Genomic DNA, 16,789 nt, shown 5'->3' on the forward strand with positions numbered 1-16,789 from the left:
ATTTTAAAGTAGAGTGCGAAAACGGTGTTTGAACAAAAATTCGGTTTCTCGGTAGTGGTTTTTTGTTCACGAGGCAATTTCACTCTGATTTTTACTGTTTTTTCGATTTTTTGGATCAGATTTTTTTGTAAATGGTTTTCCCAATCCATTTATAGTCTGTTCTCGGTCTAGTTTTCTGTTTAGTCAATGAAAATTCTTTGAATTGTACGTCAGGATTTGTCCTGCTATGTTTTTTTATTTCGTCGTCATGATTTTTGTTACGACCATATGACGTCACAGCCACTTTTTGTTCATTCGTTCATGCAATTTCAACTGAATTGCATGCGTGACGTAATTTTTCGCTCATAGTGGAGCAAGTTTTTTTGTTCATTCGCGTGGTTAAATTTTTGGTCACAATTGACTTACCTCACTCTCAAAAATGACTTCCTCACTTTGAAATTGACTTTTATTTACTTTAATTCAAAGAGATACGGTCAAATGGGTGTGTGTCACTCTAAATGAAGGTTATTTGAGATCAGCTAATAGAGGCAGCAATAACTTATACAGATTTTTAATCAAAATATACCAGATCAGCCTTCAATGAAAAGACAAATTTTTTCGTCTTTCTTTTTTACTGTTTTTTTTAGACTGCCGATCTACGAATCTATTGCGACTATTTTCTGGCAATCTGCCAGCTATGTTTTCGCTTGCTCGCTTGGTGAGTAATACCTTAATAAAAATTTGGAAGTAAGTTTCTCAACTTTGACGTTTTACCGCGAGTTCACTCATAGAAATAATAAAGATGATGTTGAGACACATGAAAAGTTTCTTTTTCAATTGACAAAAGGAGAAACAAACTTCACCAAAAACTGAAAACTTATCCTCAGATGAGGGACCAAGCTTTTTTAATTACACGGTATTTCTGGTACCACAGGACCAAGTTGACCAGTAGCTTGTTAAAGACAAGCACGGAAAAAACTGTTGTCAAACTTATTTATATTAAACTTCTTGAAGTCAGGTCATGTCCACTTTAATTTAAGTATTAACAGAGGCTCATGCAATGTACTGCTTTCACTAAACAAACTTGATCCTTGATTATAAAAACAGAAAAGGCAAACCTGAAGAATCTAGAAAAAAAATTGGTATTATTGGTTTTGCTTTAACCAACTAATCTCCAACAATATTTGCTGTTGTTAAGGTTCTTCGGTAATTTTTGAAAGGGACATTTTGTTACTAAACCGTTTCTGGTTTTAAAAGTTTTACCTACTAGCTATTAATATTGAAGTCATTAACGCCTAAAATATTTGAAAATTAGGAGACCTTTTATTGCTTTTGTCCAGTTTTTTTTACAAAAGCTTTTCGTGCGTTGGCCTTGACTATAAAAGAAGGTCTTTTTGGATCACAGCGACGCATTAATTCTTTCTTTCTGGGATTAGGATGACGTGAAATTTGGGATGTGAGTTGAATATTAGCAAAAATGAAAAATAGAAATTTTGTGTATTCAAAAATTCAGGATTTTTTCCCCAAAATTACCTTTTTTGAACCTTCGAAGCAGGTTCCTGTACATCACCAACAACAGAAATTGGCTGCACCATATAATTTCATAGATTCTAGATATAAGCGATGTCTATTTATAAGCAAAAACAGTTGGTAAAAGCGTTACTGATCGCAGAAGGTAACAAGGCGGCTCGTTAATGTGCGTTCGCACATGATGTTCCGACCCGAGCTCATCTACATTTTTGACTTAATTGTCAACCAAACGAAGAAATAACAAAATTAGATGTTTGAGTTTAAAACAATCCTTACACAACCCATCTACTAATTGAATTACATGATGCCATGCCTTATTACAGCGCCAAAGAGATCTGACCTTAAAGAGACTACGAGACAAAAAACAACCAAAAAAATTAGCAAAAACAAAAACTTCACGGCAAAACTGAAAATCTAAATTTAAAAGCACATAATAACAACGTCAATATGCAGTCAGATAAAACCTTAACTACTAAAATTTAATTTCTCCTAACTATACAGCCGACGGAAAATTTTCTTAATGAGACTATGTTACAAGTCAAAAAAGAGAACGATCAATGAGGCGAAACTCAAAATTAATCAACATTTTTAAACCGAGAAATTTCAAGTCTTAAAATACATTAGCTTTTAACTAAATAATCCTTGATATATTACTAAAAAATACTACAAAACCCAAAAGCCTTGTCTTTGGGTAGTTTAAGCCTAAGAAACGAACTAAAGAAAAACCTAAAAAATTAGAAACAATTTGCGAAAACACAAACTATTGCTACCATTAAAATCATTAGCTATTGTCTGAATAATATGTAATTTTAATTCAATTCTTATTTCTACCAATTCAGCTGCACAAATTATACTCAGAGAATAAATAAGTTTATTTGGGCCACATTTGTAAACCATTGGGATCTGTTACTAAGCGACTGTTCTCAAAGAAGAGAAAAAGAAGCGCAAATGACCACTCAAAAAACGTTTATAAAAACGCATATTGTCCAACAAACAAAGCATCTGTGACAAATAATATCAGTAGATATGTTATTTTTTGCAACACACGTAATTGGATGTGACCTCTCATTGATGAGAATAAGTTACAATTTGACGAAAAGAACAACAAAAACTGAAAAGTTTGAAAAATGTTTTAATATGTATATCATAAACTTTAAGACTAAAGGCTAAAGACTGATTAACTGATTCGGTTAAAATCATTAATTCAATCCTCAATAACAAGCCTATGAGACTTGTCAGCAATTTACGGCTACCTAAAGAACACGCGAGAAAAGTGTCGGAGGCATTAAAAAATGAACTTTTCTCTGGAAACTTTTCTATGTTCAATTAATTTTTTAACAGCAATGGGTTTCCTCTTTTTTTATCAATATAGTTCCAAAAAATCAAATTTGAACAAATACATTAGAACTACGAAATTTTTGAGAAAACTCGTAGTATCAACGCCATTAATTTCATTAGCTTTCAAAGGAATCCACTAAATACGCCAAGTTATGCCTCCATGGGATAACATTTTTGTTGGCCAATCATATTTGGTCAATAAGACCTTAGAACAAGTTATTGAAGCTGAAAAACACAACAAAGACAGGCAACAACCAAAAATTCAGTATAAGAGTTTCAGAAGAAACTGCCGAAGCAATTTAAATCATACGTTCTTCTCTCGAAAACTTTATAAATGATCCGTTGAACGTCTTCCCTAAACCACTGGAAACTATCAGTATTAGGATAATGTGATAAGATTTCAATAGAATCCAAAAATAAGAAAAAGAATCCGAAAATTAATAAAAAATATGAAAACTAGTGGCATTGAGGTTTTTAAAACTAATAGGTAGAAGATAAAACCGCTAATCAGCTTACTTTTGCCTGCATTAGAATTAAAAAGAGATGCTGTAAGTACTAAGACTGAATAACAGTCCACGAAAAAAAGTTTATCGGTTAAGGTTCAAAAAAGTCTTAACAGTCATTAAACTCAAAAGCTTTTAACGGAGGTCAATAACTTAACTCAGAAATAACACGATGACAGGAAAAAGATGTTTTTTATGCATAGATGGTCATTAACAGATCACAATAAGTCTTAAGTCTATGAAAACAACAACAAAAACATGCAAAAACCAAAATTCAGTAGAAAAAAGCGAGAAAATTTGGAAGACATTTAAGCCATTAGCTTTTCTCTGAAAACTTTGTCTGTGATCCACTGAATGTCTCTTCCAAGTCAATGAGATTAGAATAATATTTGGATAATGTGTATAATATTTGGATAATGTGATAAGAGTTTAAAAGTAACCAATAATACGAAAATAAACAAAAAATTTTTTTTAAAAATTTTGAATTCGTGTGTTATGAAGTCATATAATCAATAGTTAGAAGATAAAACCGCCAAAGAAATTTATTTTAATTTCAGAAGAAAGCAAAAGGGTTCTATCAATACTGAGACTGAATAACAGTTCACAAAAATCTTAAGAGTAGTTAAGGTTCAAAAAAAAATTTTCGAAAAATTTAAATTTTAAACAGCCATTAAATTCAATAAATTTCAACGGAAGTCAATAAATACGCTCAAATATGCGTCAATAGGAGTATTGGGATGTTTGTCATGCATAGGTTATCAATAAGACATCACAACAACTCTTATGATTATGAAAACAACAACAAAATCAGGCAAAGCCAAAAATTCAGTAGAGAAGTGCGAGAAGAAAAGGTCGAAGCCATTTGAAACCATAAGCTTTTCTCTGACAAATTTATCTGTGATCCACTTTACGTCTTCTTGAAGCCAATAGCAAATGTCAATTTTAGGGTTATGTGATAAGATTTCAAAAGTAATCAATAATAAGTAAACATCCAAAAAAATTTACAAAACTTTTTGAAATCTGGTGTCATTGAAGTCATATTACTAAAAATAAACTGATTAAACCGCCGGCTAGATCAAACTTGGTTACAGTAGGATGGAAGAGTGTGCTATCATTACAGAGACTGACTTACAGTTCACGATAATACGTTTATGATTGGTTAATGTTCAAGATTTTCGAAAAATTATTTTTTAAGCCTTAACAGCCATTAGCTGTCAACTCAAAGCACTAGATATGCTCAATTAAATCTCAATACGTAAAATATTGCACTGTTAGTCATTGATTCCATGCCATAAGACTCCAAAAAATTAGTCAAACCCCAAAAAGAAATTCAAAATTTCATTTAAAATTACGAAAACTCAAGAGTCGAATTTAAAAAAAACATGAGCAATTCCTTGAAAACGATTTTTTTGTTCATTGGGCTTCAATTGACTGTAAAGGAGGTTTGATATTAACCGAACCTTCATATGAAAAGTGACTTGTCTCTAGGTAACTTAAAAAAGCAAAAAAAAATTAGATAAGTTTTATTAAAAAAGAGCTCTCAACAAGTTTTCGAATTTTTTTTTTTAATATTGAAGCTCCCTATGAGACCAGAACTAGTCTTTTTATAGCCTTTAGTCTATTAGAAACACTAAATTGGTCCATTTTTTGGCAAGAAATTTAAGTTTGAAATACAATTTTTATAGAAAATATCTTATTTTGAAGAAAAATGACACTATAAGTGAGCAAATATCCCGTGTTCACAAAACTTCAATCCTCGATAACTCCTCGAAAAAAACGAAAATCAAAAAAATCATTTTAATTTTGAATTCTACGCTTGACCAGCTTTTTGATGATACCACTCACATTTCTCTGCGATGAATATATCGATCGGCCAAATTGACTGAACAAAAAAAACCCATTTGAGTATATAGTTCCTCCCCCAAGTGGGGTCGGAACAAAAAGAAAAAATTTCATTTAAACACAACAGACCCGAGATGAAGCTAACATCTATACTACTATGCAGAAATGCTTTTTAATTTTTAAAAAACTTGTTAAGCCAAAACTCGGCGCTAAAGGTTTTGTAAAAAAAAGAACTCTAACTCAATTTTCGTTGCAGTTATTTACTAGCTTTTAAAATTTGATCCATAAATACCATTGTGATCACAAGATAGAGGTTCCGACTTGACACTTAGTTATCAAATGTGTAAAAAAGGACAAAACAACAACTAAGTCGAACATGACCATGTGAGAGACAAGAGAACTATGTAATCCAAAGTTTTTTTTGCACCAAAACTCGGCAAGTGTTAATTATCGTATTTAATTTTAAAAACTAGTTGGAACTAATTGACTTAACTACGTCGCCTTCTTTCCAAACGTCACTGGCAAATTTTTGTAGTTTCATGGGGCTTAATTTTAACAGCAAAGAAATTTATTTTGCCAAGGAGTGTATTTGAGAACTGGTTCCAACAAATTAGCCGTTTTTGTTGGAACCAGTTGTAGCTGGAAAGTTTTGTTTAAAAATTTTGAAAGAATAAGATGTTAAAACTGATGTGCTGACAAGGTTGCTTATCTTGCAATCAACTCATAATAAAGTTCCAAATGAAAAAGCACAGAATGTAAAAAAAAATTTAAATTAATCAGTTTAAGCAGATTTTGAAAAATACAACAAATCGCAACAGTTTGTGAAAAAAAAATAAAAATTTGATTCAAACTTTTGCGTTTAGTACTTCACAATAGCAATATAATTACGAAACTATAAAAAGAAACTGGCATGTTGCTTTATTAATAACTGGAACGGATTTATGCTTTATGACAGCCATGAAAAAAGTTGCACTTCAGACAATTTGAAAACATTTTTTGGAGCGAAAATTTTCTCTTAGCTTAACGCTATCAATTATTTGAACTTTACCTTGATAGCAATGTCAAGGGACCAATTTGATAATTTCTCTTAAGTATATTTTGAAGAAACAAAACGTGAAAAAGACTGAAAAGTGAGCAAATTTTTCGAAGAGTTTTGAGCTCTCCAATGGTAATCACATTTGTATCTCTCCAAAAAAGACAGTCAGTCAGTCAGAATTGGATACACCAAAAACCGCACTTTGCGTTCTATAAGACAAAACTTTGTCATCAAGCCGATGTCATTTTGATGCTAGAGTGCAAAACAAAATTGAGGCTTTTTTAAGCAGTAAGCATCAAATTAACCAAATGGAAAAGCATGTAGTTTATTTCGTATTTGAACAAATCGATTATTTGCGTCATCTATGCTCACATCAAAGCTTTAACATTTAAATACTATTAAAAATAGCCGGCAGATTGCCGTACAATAGCCAACATTGACCCTAGCCGACTCAAAGTCCAGCGTTATTAGCGAGCCGCACAATTATGAAGCTAAAGCTTTTATTGCTGCATATAGCACGTTTACTGGGACAAACTTTTAATGGTTAAGTTTGGTTGTTTCAGAAGAGATTTTGGATCTTCTGGGTTCATGTTACTTCCACTTAGAAGACCACTCAAAGGCATTAGATTGCTTCGAAAATCTGCTGTCATTACTTCAACCACCATCTGGCAAAAGCAACAAAAACTCATCATCTAACACACCTGCCACAAACAACCCCGAACTATCATTAACACTGTGTAAAATTGGTAGATGTTATTTGTCCATAAACCAATTTGACAAAGCACTCGATCATTTCAAGAAAGATCTTGAAATCCAAAAAGAGATTCATGGAGATTTCAGCGAGGAGGTCGGCAGAGCGTGTGCAAATATGGGCGAGATCTATTTCCAAAAAGGGGATACAAGTAAAACTCTGGAACTGTGGAAGAAAGCGTACTGGATTCTGGATGAAAAGCTGGGAGAGAAAAACGCAGAAACTGTTTTAGTTAAATCTTATTTGGAGAAACTGATTTGGATTACAGTATAATTTTTGTTAGTGTTAATTACATCTTAGCAAATTTTAACGTACTTCTACAACGCAATCTGCGATGTCTTAGAATACAATATCGAACGGAACTATTAAATGTTCTCAAACTTTGTCGAATCTTCTGTTTTCATTGCTTTAACTGGGACGGTCTTGAAACGGTGCCTTCCAGTACTAAACGTTGAAACCAGCGCCAAAACTTAATTACAGCAACAAATCGAGCGATAACTTTGTTGTACCCGATTATACAACAGACTATAATTCTGGGAAGCCTAAGTCTTAGAGCTCAGAACCGAGCTCAAGCCCGGCTCGATTTGAGCGAGCGCCAACAATTATTTTCCAGCAAATAGACCCATACTTCGCTTTTTGTTCCGACCCACTTTATTGGGGGAGGAACTATATACTCAAATGGGTTTTTTTGTTCAGGCAGTTTTGGCCGATCGATATAATCATCGTAGAGAGTTGTGAGTGGTATCATTAAAAAGCCCGTCCAGCGTAGAATATCGAATTAAAAAGATTTTTTCAATTTTCTTGTTTTATAGGGAGATATCGAGGTTTAAAGTTTTGTGAATATTAGACTTATTTTAGCCGTTTTTATTCACTTTTTGGGTATTTTTACCTAATTTTCGTCCATTTTAATAAAAACTTGTTCAACTTGTTAACTGTAGTGTTATTAATTTTACCTCTAAAGATAGAGGAGGGTAGCTGAATTGTTCGATCCCAGTTTGTTGGCTAGAATTTATGCTTAAATTTTCAAAATTCTACTTTCTTAGGACCAAAATTGGGACTAAATTTGCTTTTTCAGCCAACTTGCTTTGAATTTGCTGGAAGTAAAAACCTTAAAACTGCGGCCACGCTCTTTTAAAGCTGACACCGAGCTAGTTGTACACCCACTGGCTTGGAGAGTCTTCTGGAGTTGTAATTTTGCCAGTTTGCAAATTTAAAATCAGTAAATATACAAAATGCATATATATATTTTTGACAAATTGAAAGATTTTGTTAAAAAATTGATCTTTTTTGCAACCATTTGAACAAATGAGTATTTTTTTAAACGGGCAGCAACATCTGGGCTGATCTTGATCTCGCTATGGATCCCTACAATAAAATTTTTAGATTTTAATGGGGCGCGACTTTTCAAAATATTTCCGCTATGTAAATGATTTTTATGTACACTTTTTTTAGATAAAAGAATTTCAAATCAAGGCTCAATTAATGACAGAAACCGTTTACATATAAAGGAAGCCGAACAAGATTATATTACGGTTTCAGAGTTAAGCGCTTGGTCTCTATTGCTCTGGCCAATTGTTTTCGTATAAGAAAATTTTTATGTACTTCTTGAATTTTGCTTTCTTTACGCCTAAGAACTTATTGACCCCCGTCAAAGATCCAGTATTTTTTCTGGAGGTATAAATTAACCTTGACACTTCTTTCAGTTGTTATCTAATGTCTGTTATGACTATCGGCTAATTTTTTAACCTTGCCACTATTTTCTCTTTTTTCTCAACTTCGGGCGCAGGCTCAGTAAAAACAGGCAAAAAACACTTTCCTGTGGGTTATAAACTAATGTCCGTAACATTTTTATGTTCAACTAATGGTCTCCTTGATTTGAAACTACGCTTTTTCCATTTTTTTTTAGCATAACTGCATATTTTAGAGTTCAGTTTGCCTCCTTGTCGTACTATCGCATTATTCACAAGTGCGAGTAAAGGAAAGCATAGTACGGAAAATACACAGCGATAGAAAAACGCGTATCTGAATAGATAATTGTTTTTCTTATATAGTTTATGCTTTTTGGGCTGAGACACAGTAGTTAATCTAAAATTTTTATGGATTTCTTTTGTTTTTTGCCAACGTTTGTCTTTTTTTGTTGTTATCCGAAATATACCTAATAACGATAGTTCTCAATTGCTTCCCCGGGACGTATAACTGAACCTAGTTAAAAATTCAGTTCACAGCTGTTTGTTTTAATAACTTTTAAATTGAAATGAAAAAATTTTTTTCAACTATCATTTTTGCTTTCGTTTTCGTAGCCTTGTGACTCAACCTCACTAATTAGAAGTCTCAATTAATTTCGTCGATTCAAGCAGTTTTTTATACGTTTCACGCTGGGTTATGCGTTGTGACTGATTGCTTCGACCACTAATTTCATAATAAATTTTCGTGACCTCTATACTGTTTAATTTCTGGGTATCTTTTTGTGGTCATGTCTACAAAGTCTTTTTAGAAGCAAGACTCTTTGATGTTAAAATGAGAAAAAATTGACGCTATACAGTTCTTGCAGGTAAGATCTCATTATTATAGTGCCTTGAACAGTGTGATCTCGGAAAATGGTTCGTTTTGGCCGCTTATAAATTTGCTATTAATTTGAGGGATCGTGACTTAGTCTCATTATTAACAGGACCAATTGGCTTCCTGAGGTATTTTATTTAATCCATCGCTGTTTTTTGAAATCTTTTTGAAGTCTGTTGACTTTTGAAAATATTTGTTTTCAAAAACATAATTGGGTTTTTGAGCTTCGTCATTTTTAATTACATTTTCCGTCGATTTGTAGCTCAGTCTCTGTAAACACAGGTCACCACCCGTTTCCAGTGAACTATAATTTAATCTCTATAACGGCTTAAGCTTCGAACATTTGTTTTTCGGCTTTGTTACTGCTGTTGCTACGAGATTTCACAAAAACATTTGATTTTTTTGTATTACAACATTTTATACGATTTTTGTTTTTTTATTTATAACAATAGTCATAAATCCCATTGGCTTTGAAATTTTGCACAATTAAACATTGGATAACGACATGTCCAATTGCTTCCTATGGAGACATATGAACATTTTTGGGATTTTAGTGAAATTAATTCTTTAAAAAAACGTGTTTTTGAACTTCGACCTCTTTGCCCCTTTTTGTGGACCTATTAACCAGTCGCATTGAGGACAGGTTCCATATTTTTTCTAATGATGTATTGGTTAAATTGTTTCGTTTAGATTTTATCTGATGCGAGTTTGATTTTATGATTTTATTATAAAAATCGAGTTTTGGTCGTAAAAAAAGTTTGTTTGATATTATTAATAGCCGCACAGCGATAGCTGGGGCTATTATTGGCCTTCTCTTGGTTTTTTTTTTTATTTCGTCGTCATGATTTTTGTTACGACCATATGACGTCACAGCCACTTTTTGTTCATTCGTTCATGCAATTTCAACTGAATTGCATGTGTGACGTCATTTTTCGCTCTTAGTGGAGAGCGAGTTTTTTTGTTCATGCGCGTGATTAAATTTTTGGTCACACTTGACTTACCTCACTCTCAAAAATGACTTCCTCTCTTTGAAATTGACTTTTATTTACTTTAATTCAAAGAGATAAGGTCAAATGGGTGTGTGTCACTCTAAATGAAGGTTATTTGAGATCAGCTAATAGAGGCAGCAATAACTTATACAGATTTTTAATCAAAATATAACAGATCAGCCTTCAATGAAAAGACTAATTTTTTTGGTCTGTCTTTTTTACTGTTTTTTTAGACTACCGATCTACGAATCTATTGCGGCTATTTTCTGGCAATCTGCCAGCTATGTTTGTCCTTTCTAGTAGTCATATTATCAACAAGGTTCATCGGCCCTCTAGGATCGCATTATTGTATTCCATTGATTGTTTATGGAACGATATGTATGTTGAAAGTTTTTATCGCTTCATTTGGTAGCCAATTAAGTCAAGAATGTGGATGAGCGGGGTCGGAACCTTATGTGCGTACGCAAATTACCGAGCCTCCTTGTTAAATCACATCTGAAACTGCTACAGGTTAACAACAGAAACATACCACGATAGGTACTTGGAGTAGCCCGTAATTTTAGTTCACGCTTACAATTTTTTTTAGGAAACCCAATTACAAATTGTGAATGAAAATTTTGCAAGTCTTCTCAAGTTTGACGCTTACAGAAGAAAGCTGATTGAAACTTGAAGACTCGCAAAACAACTGGGTTAAAATTTTTTCAAGAAGCTTGGAGGCATCTTGTACAACTATTCTAGGTTAGATCAAAATATTGACCGTTCAAGAGCAATTAAACATAACTAAGTAACTGCTTATTTTCATCCTGTTGTGTCAAAATGAATAAATAAGACTCATCTGGGATTAAGTTCTGGGATTTCTTTGACAATTTGGGCCCGTACACTAGTGTTCTTGCCTATATGTGAAAATGAGAATACGTGACCCCCTGTGACCAGATCAACATAAAATTGATTTATAGGAAAAAAAGTAATCAATTAATCACATTTTCCTCTAACGTCTAAAGCAAATGTGAACTTAATCATAGTTGAACAAACATTATTTTATCATGAAATTTGTACGCCTTCATTACATTTCTATTGTGGTTTCAGGTAAGCAAGTATTACGTATTATCTCAATTTCAGAGGCCAAAAGTGCAAGGACAAAAAGTGTAAGTATCGATGCTCTCTTTTCTACTTGCTAAATCTAGATTAATTGTGAGCCATTTTACTCAGGCTAAGGTAAGATACATAAGGCTCTGATATAGATTTTGGCTGCGGAAAAATGTAGCTAAAATTCTTTAGATTCAAATTTTCAAATCATATCAGTTCAATTTATTCCCAGAAGCTTGAAGTTTTTCCCTCCTTTCTTTTTCTCTTTCATCTCGGCGTGTTTGATCACGTGTCGCTCTCAAAGTGTCAACTGTAACTTGCAACCTTCTTATTGATTCCTCTTTTCCTAACATCATAATCATGTCCAAAACACGCGGACCACTCTTATGTATTGACAAACACAACCTTATGCACGTGAACAGTTTTGATTTCACAAAGGGGCAATCTTCGGGATATAACATGCTCTCCAAGTTTGCATGTGACAATGGTTCCTCGCATTGTGATATCTTGTCAATAGCGTAGTCTATCACTTTGTTCTGTTTTGGTATTTTTCTGAATGAAATTTCAAATGGCGATTCCCAAGCCCATAAAAAGCGCGTTTCTAACGAGTACACAAATTCTTTGACCGTTTTTACATCTCGAATTCTGTGTTCTAACATTCTGTGTAATGTATTGTCGTCCATTCTCGCTTCGTCAAGATATAAATCTTCCAGATGTTTTTTCAATTCATCAACAATCAAAGTTTGACCTGTTTCTGTCCTCCATTTCTGCTGAAGATCAATTCTGCTCAAATAATCTAATTTCTTCTGATCAAGCTGTGCCGAATTATGTTTTATAGAATCAAGTTCAAATTTTTCACACATTTCATGCAAGCTCATTAATTGACTGTGCCCATCCCTACTTCCACTCAAACTAGGAAAGCCACCCCCAGTCATGGTCAAATAATTCAACAACGCGTCTGGACTGTATCCAGTTTCGATGAAATTGGAAACTCGAATCGTCTGACTATCGCGTTTCGATAACTTTTGACCCGATTCATTTGCAATTAAGGGTAAATGATGAATCACAGGTGGGGTAAAACCCAACTGTTTATACAAAAACAGGTGTCTAGGAACGGCTGCCAGCCACTCGGCGCCTCGCAACACATGAGTAATCTTCATCAAATGGTCATCAACAACATTCGCAAAATGGTACGTTGGGAACCCATCGGATTTTATAATTATGAAGTCACCTTCCTCGACGACTCCGGGAGTTGAACCGTGAACTTTGTCTTCGTATCTTTCCAGCCCTTGACTTTCGGAAGCATCGGGCAATTTCAACCGTAACGTAAACGGTTCTTTTCTCGCGAGGCGTTCGTTTAATTCGGTTTCAGACATATTTCTACATTTTCCATCGTATTTTGGAACTGTTCGGCTGACATAGGCGGCATGTTTAATCATTGTCAGCCTGTGACTGGAACAGAAACAACGATATGCTTTGCCTTCTTCAAGCAATTTATCAGCATATTTTTGGTAGATTTCTAATCTTTCTGACTGAACATAAGGTCCATAGTGACCCTTTTCACTCTTCATTGACTCGTTTAGCGGTCCTTCATCGGGAATTAGATTTACAAACTTTAAAGCCTCCCATATCGACTCCAAAGCTCTGTCGTGTAATCTAGTTCGATCTGTGTCTTCAATGCGCAAAATAAATGAGCCTCCATTCTTTTTAGCAAACAGGTAATTGTACAAAGCTGTTCTTAAGCCTCCCAGGTGTATAATACCCGTTGGACTCGGCGCAAATCGGGTTCTGACGGTCTCAGCGGTTGTCGCTCCGGATGGTTCCCTTTGCCTTTTATGACAACAGCACCTCGTTGGGACATTCGATGTGAGCAGCAACCGGGTCAAAAAATTCTCCGAAACCCTCACCGTACGCAAAACTATCATTAACGGACTAAAAAAGGAAAGGTAAGCACACGACGCAAAGTTACGATTCCCAATCTTAGTTTTGGTTATATACAATTTGACTGCGATTTGTGGAAGAACAAAGATGAATATCGCAATTTAAACAGCATTCAATGACGCTCTAACAATCCTTTCTCAGTTCTCAACATGTTTGATTCAAATAAAGCAACAACTGACTCTTTACCTACAACCGAAGAAAAACTTACAAAAATACAAAATGTTGAGAAATTCAACAGCACGATAGCAGTTTGAAACGTCGTCTGATAGCAGTTTGAAATATCATCGAAATGGCTAGTCATAAACCCAAAATGTTTTGCAAAAGACAGACCTCCTTTTGAGAATGGAATCGAATCCAAAGATTGGCACCGCGAAATGAAAGAAAGGCACCAAAATGGTTTTATAATAAATGTGATTAAGTGAAAAACATGTGACTCCTTTACTTTTATTTTTCTGAATTAATTGCTTAAATTGAACATGGTTTTCAAATGTATATCAACAGTTCGAAAAAGTTTTCTTAAGTTTTCCAAAATTTCTCTCGAAAAAACTACAGCAATTTTGATCAATTTCCGTTCACGTATTATTTTTTTTGTTTAAACAAGTAAATTGAAAATATAACCTAGGGGTTAAATATTACAAGTTTAAAATTATTAAATTTACCACTGCAATGTTTTTGCAATCAAGGGAAGCAGAGAGGTCCAAAGGTTTTTGAAAAACAAAATTGAGAGTTTGACCAACTGCAAATTATCGTCTTTATTTGTTTGAAGTGACCGCAATATATTTTTATTTCTGTACAGTTCTATAATTTTGTTCCCAACCAGTTGTGGGGAGAGGAACTATATACTCAAATGGATTTTGTGTTCAGTCAACTTTGGCCGATCCATATATTAATCCTAGAGAATTGAGACTGCTATGATTAGAAAGCCCCTGCAGCGTAGAATATGGAATAGAAAAATTCTGGTTTTTGTGCGGGGAGTTATCGAGCTTTTTTGAATATAAAACGGAACTCCGTTGCCTTTTCACATTTTTAGTATTGTTGACCAAATTTTTGCCAATTTTGCTAATACTTGTTCAATCTTTTAACAAAAATGTTATTGCTTTTACTTTTAAGGATTGGGGAGGTTTGTCGATTGGTTTTATCCGAGTCTTTTTGTTCAAATTTTATTAAATTTTTAGAATTTCTGACTTTTTAAATCAAAAATGGCTCCAAATACACTTTTTCAACCCACGCAGACCAAATATGCTGTTAGTAGAGACCCAACATCTCCTGTCAGGACCTCACAACTCCGAAAAAAGGCTAGTTGTAATTTCGTTTTCTAAAGTAGTCCTCTGAAAAACTTTGCCTCTTTTCCGGAAAAATTAACTCAATTATACAAAATGCATAATTTGATTAGATTTTAGGTTGGATTCGCAGCAAAATCAGGGCTAGGTCTGGACTCATCTTGGATTCCTACGACAATATTTTGGATTAAATTGGGGCGCGGTCTTTTACAAAATATGGTCGCAATTTTGCTCTTTTTAGGTTGACTTCTGACCAGAATTTCAAATCAAGGCCCAATCAATGACAAATCCCATTTACAACAAAGTATGGACAAATGACGATATTTTGTCTTCAGAGAAGAGCACAAAGCTTATTGGCTTTGACGATGTTTTCGAAAACTTCAATTGATTTCTTGCTTTGCCTTCATATGTCAATCTTTTTGCAGCCTCATAATTTGTCTCATTAATCAGTGATCGAACTGCGTTCTCTATGAGCAATAGCTGAACCTATATAATGCTTTCAGATGTTATCTAATGACTCATGACATTGATGTTGGTACGAAGTTCCGAAGTTTATCTTACTTCGGTCCATATGTAGCATAGTCGCACTAGATACAGGCCAAAACTCATTTCAAGTGAAGTAAAAACAAAACTTCAAGATGGTTTTATTTTTAAACGTTTCTTGGCTTTCTTAGGAACCTTTAAGTTCCAAAATTTTTGCTTTTTTTCCTGTATTTGAGGTTATTTCTTGCTTTTTCGAATAACAAATTCAGGATAGCTCTAATTGTTATTGAAAGAATACACAAAATAACAAAACAACAGTTTTAAAGAACTCGTGAACAGCTTATACTTTTAACGGCTGCCAAACCGTTCTCTTACAAAACTTTCGTTTTTGCCTCTGGTTCTTTTTGTTGTCGAAACTTTTGTGCCTGATAATCAAAGGCCTTATTTGCCTCTATGTTGATTTTAATGAGTCCATTTTCCTATTTCAGTAACTATGTTTTAAAGAAACTATTCTGTACTTGCCCATTGTCAACAAGTAACTTTCTTTTATTGTCGTCGACAAGTAACTTAGTCTCATTAATGACAGGACTCAACTTTCTGTTGCTGCAAACAAAGTTTTCGCAGTTCGATATGTTTTGAATGACGTTTTTATAGCTTTAAAATCAGTTTCATAAGAATTTCTGAGTTTTCGTTACTGCTCAAAATTTATGGTTCTTTTTTTAAAGATTTTAATTGTTATCAATGTGTTACACTTTAAATGGCTTCAACACTTTGGTTCCGCCAAAATGTTCGAAAGTTTCATTTCTATCCGTATTGTTTGTTTTTTGTCTTCCTATGATTTGATCTCACTAACAAGCATAACTGCCTTCCTGTGCAGTTTACAATCTAATCCGTTTGTTTTTTTTTAGAAATTTCATTTTCAAAATTCAGTAGGTTTTTGAGCTTTAACATTTTTATTTCATGTCAATTTTGGAGCTTCGTCTCCAAAACGAAAGGTCGCATCCTCTTTCTAGTGATACAAGATCCAATCTTTATAATAATTTTCTTTGCAACAAATAGTTTCTTGGCTTTGGTACTACGCATTTTCATAAGGTGATTTTTAGATATTTGCCCATTTCTGAGTTTTTGTTTCCCTGCCACATTGTCACACCGATGTGGTGGCCCAATTGACATTGAAAAAAAGTGCAATTAAAGATATTTAATGTTTTCCATGAATAGCCTATGGTTTAGCGGTTGCCACACCGCTTCTGGTTAAGATAATTGATTTTTTGCACTTCTTTTTGAAGTCTTTTAACATTTTAAGGGTAATGACAATTTAATTTTAAGGGTAGGTCTCAATTGCTTCTCAGCAGGTATAAATTAACCTTGCTAAGAGGCCGATTCGATAGCCATTGGTTTTAATCGATTTGCAATGGGCTGTTTTCAAAAATAAAAACGTATTTTTGAACTTTGCCCCTTTTGCTCTTCTTTGT

At 33.8% G+C, this 16,789-nt stretch overlaps 2 protein-coding genes across 2 annotated transcripts in view; one reads left to right on the top strand and one right to left on the bottom strand.

The window, feature by feature from the left end:
* The window catches only part of LOC142344870 (uncharacterized), a 34,864-nt gene extending 27,575 nt beyond the window's left edge, over nucleotides 1-7,289 (top strand). The window contains exon 8 of the mRNA XM_075396905.1: nucleotides 6,792-7,289. Within this exon, the coding sequence (XP_075253020.1) occupies nucleotides 6,792-7,252 (461 nt within the window). The 3' untranslated portion in view covers nucleotides 7,253-7,289. The remainder of the gene's footprint in view (nucleotides 1-6,791) is intronic.
* A 4,367-nt stretch (nucleotides 7,290-11,656) lies between these two features.
* Nucleotides 11,657-13,601, bottom strand: LOC142344871 (nondiscriminating glutamyl-tRNA synthetase EARS2, mitochondrial-like). The gene has a single exon (XM_075396906.1). It carries the CDS (start codon nucleotides 13,536-13,538, stop codon nucleotides 11,826-11,828), a length of 1,713 nt encoding a protein of 570 aa, XP_075253021.1. The 5' UTR covers nucleotides 13,539-13,601; the 3' UTR covers nucleotides 11,657-11,825.
* Nucleotides 13,602-16,789: the final 3,188 nt, after the last annotated feature.

Source organism: Convolutriloba macropyga, chromosome 8, assembly GCF_964194025.1.
Source record: "Convolutriloba macropyga chromosome 8, txConMacr16.3, whole genome shotgun sequence".
Lineage (NCBI taxonomy): Eukaryota > Metazoa > Xenacoelomorpha > Acoela > Convolutidae > Convolutriloba > Convolutriloba macropyga.

What these genes read in the sequence shown, in the direction of transcription:
- LOC142344871 (XM_075396906.1), bottom strand. Translation starts at nt 13,538, where the DNA reads ATGATAGTTTTGCGTACGGTGAGGGTTTCGGAGAATTTTTTGACCCGG.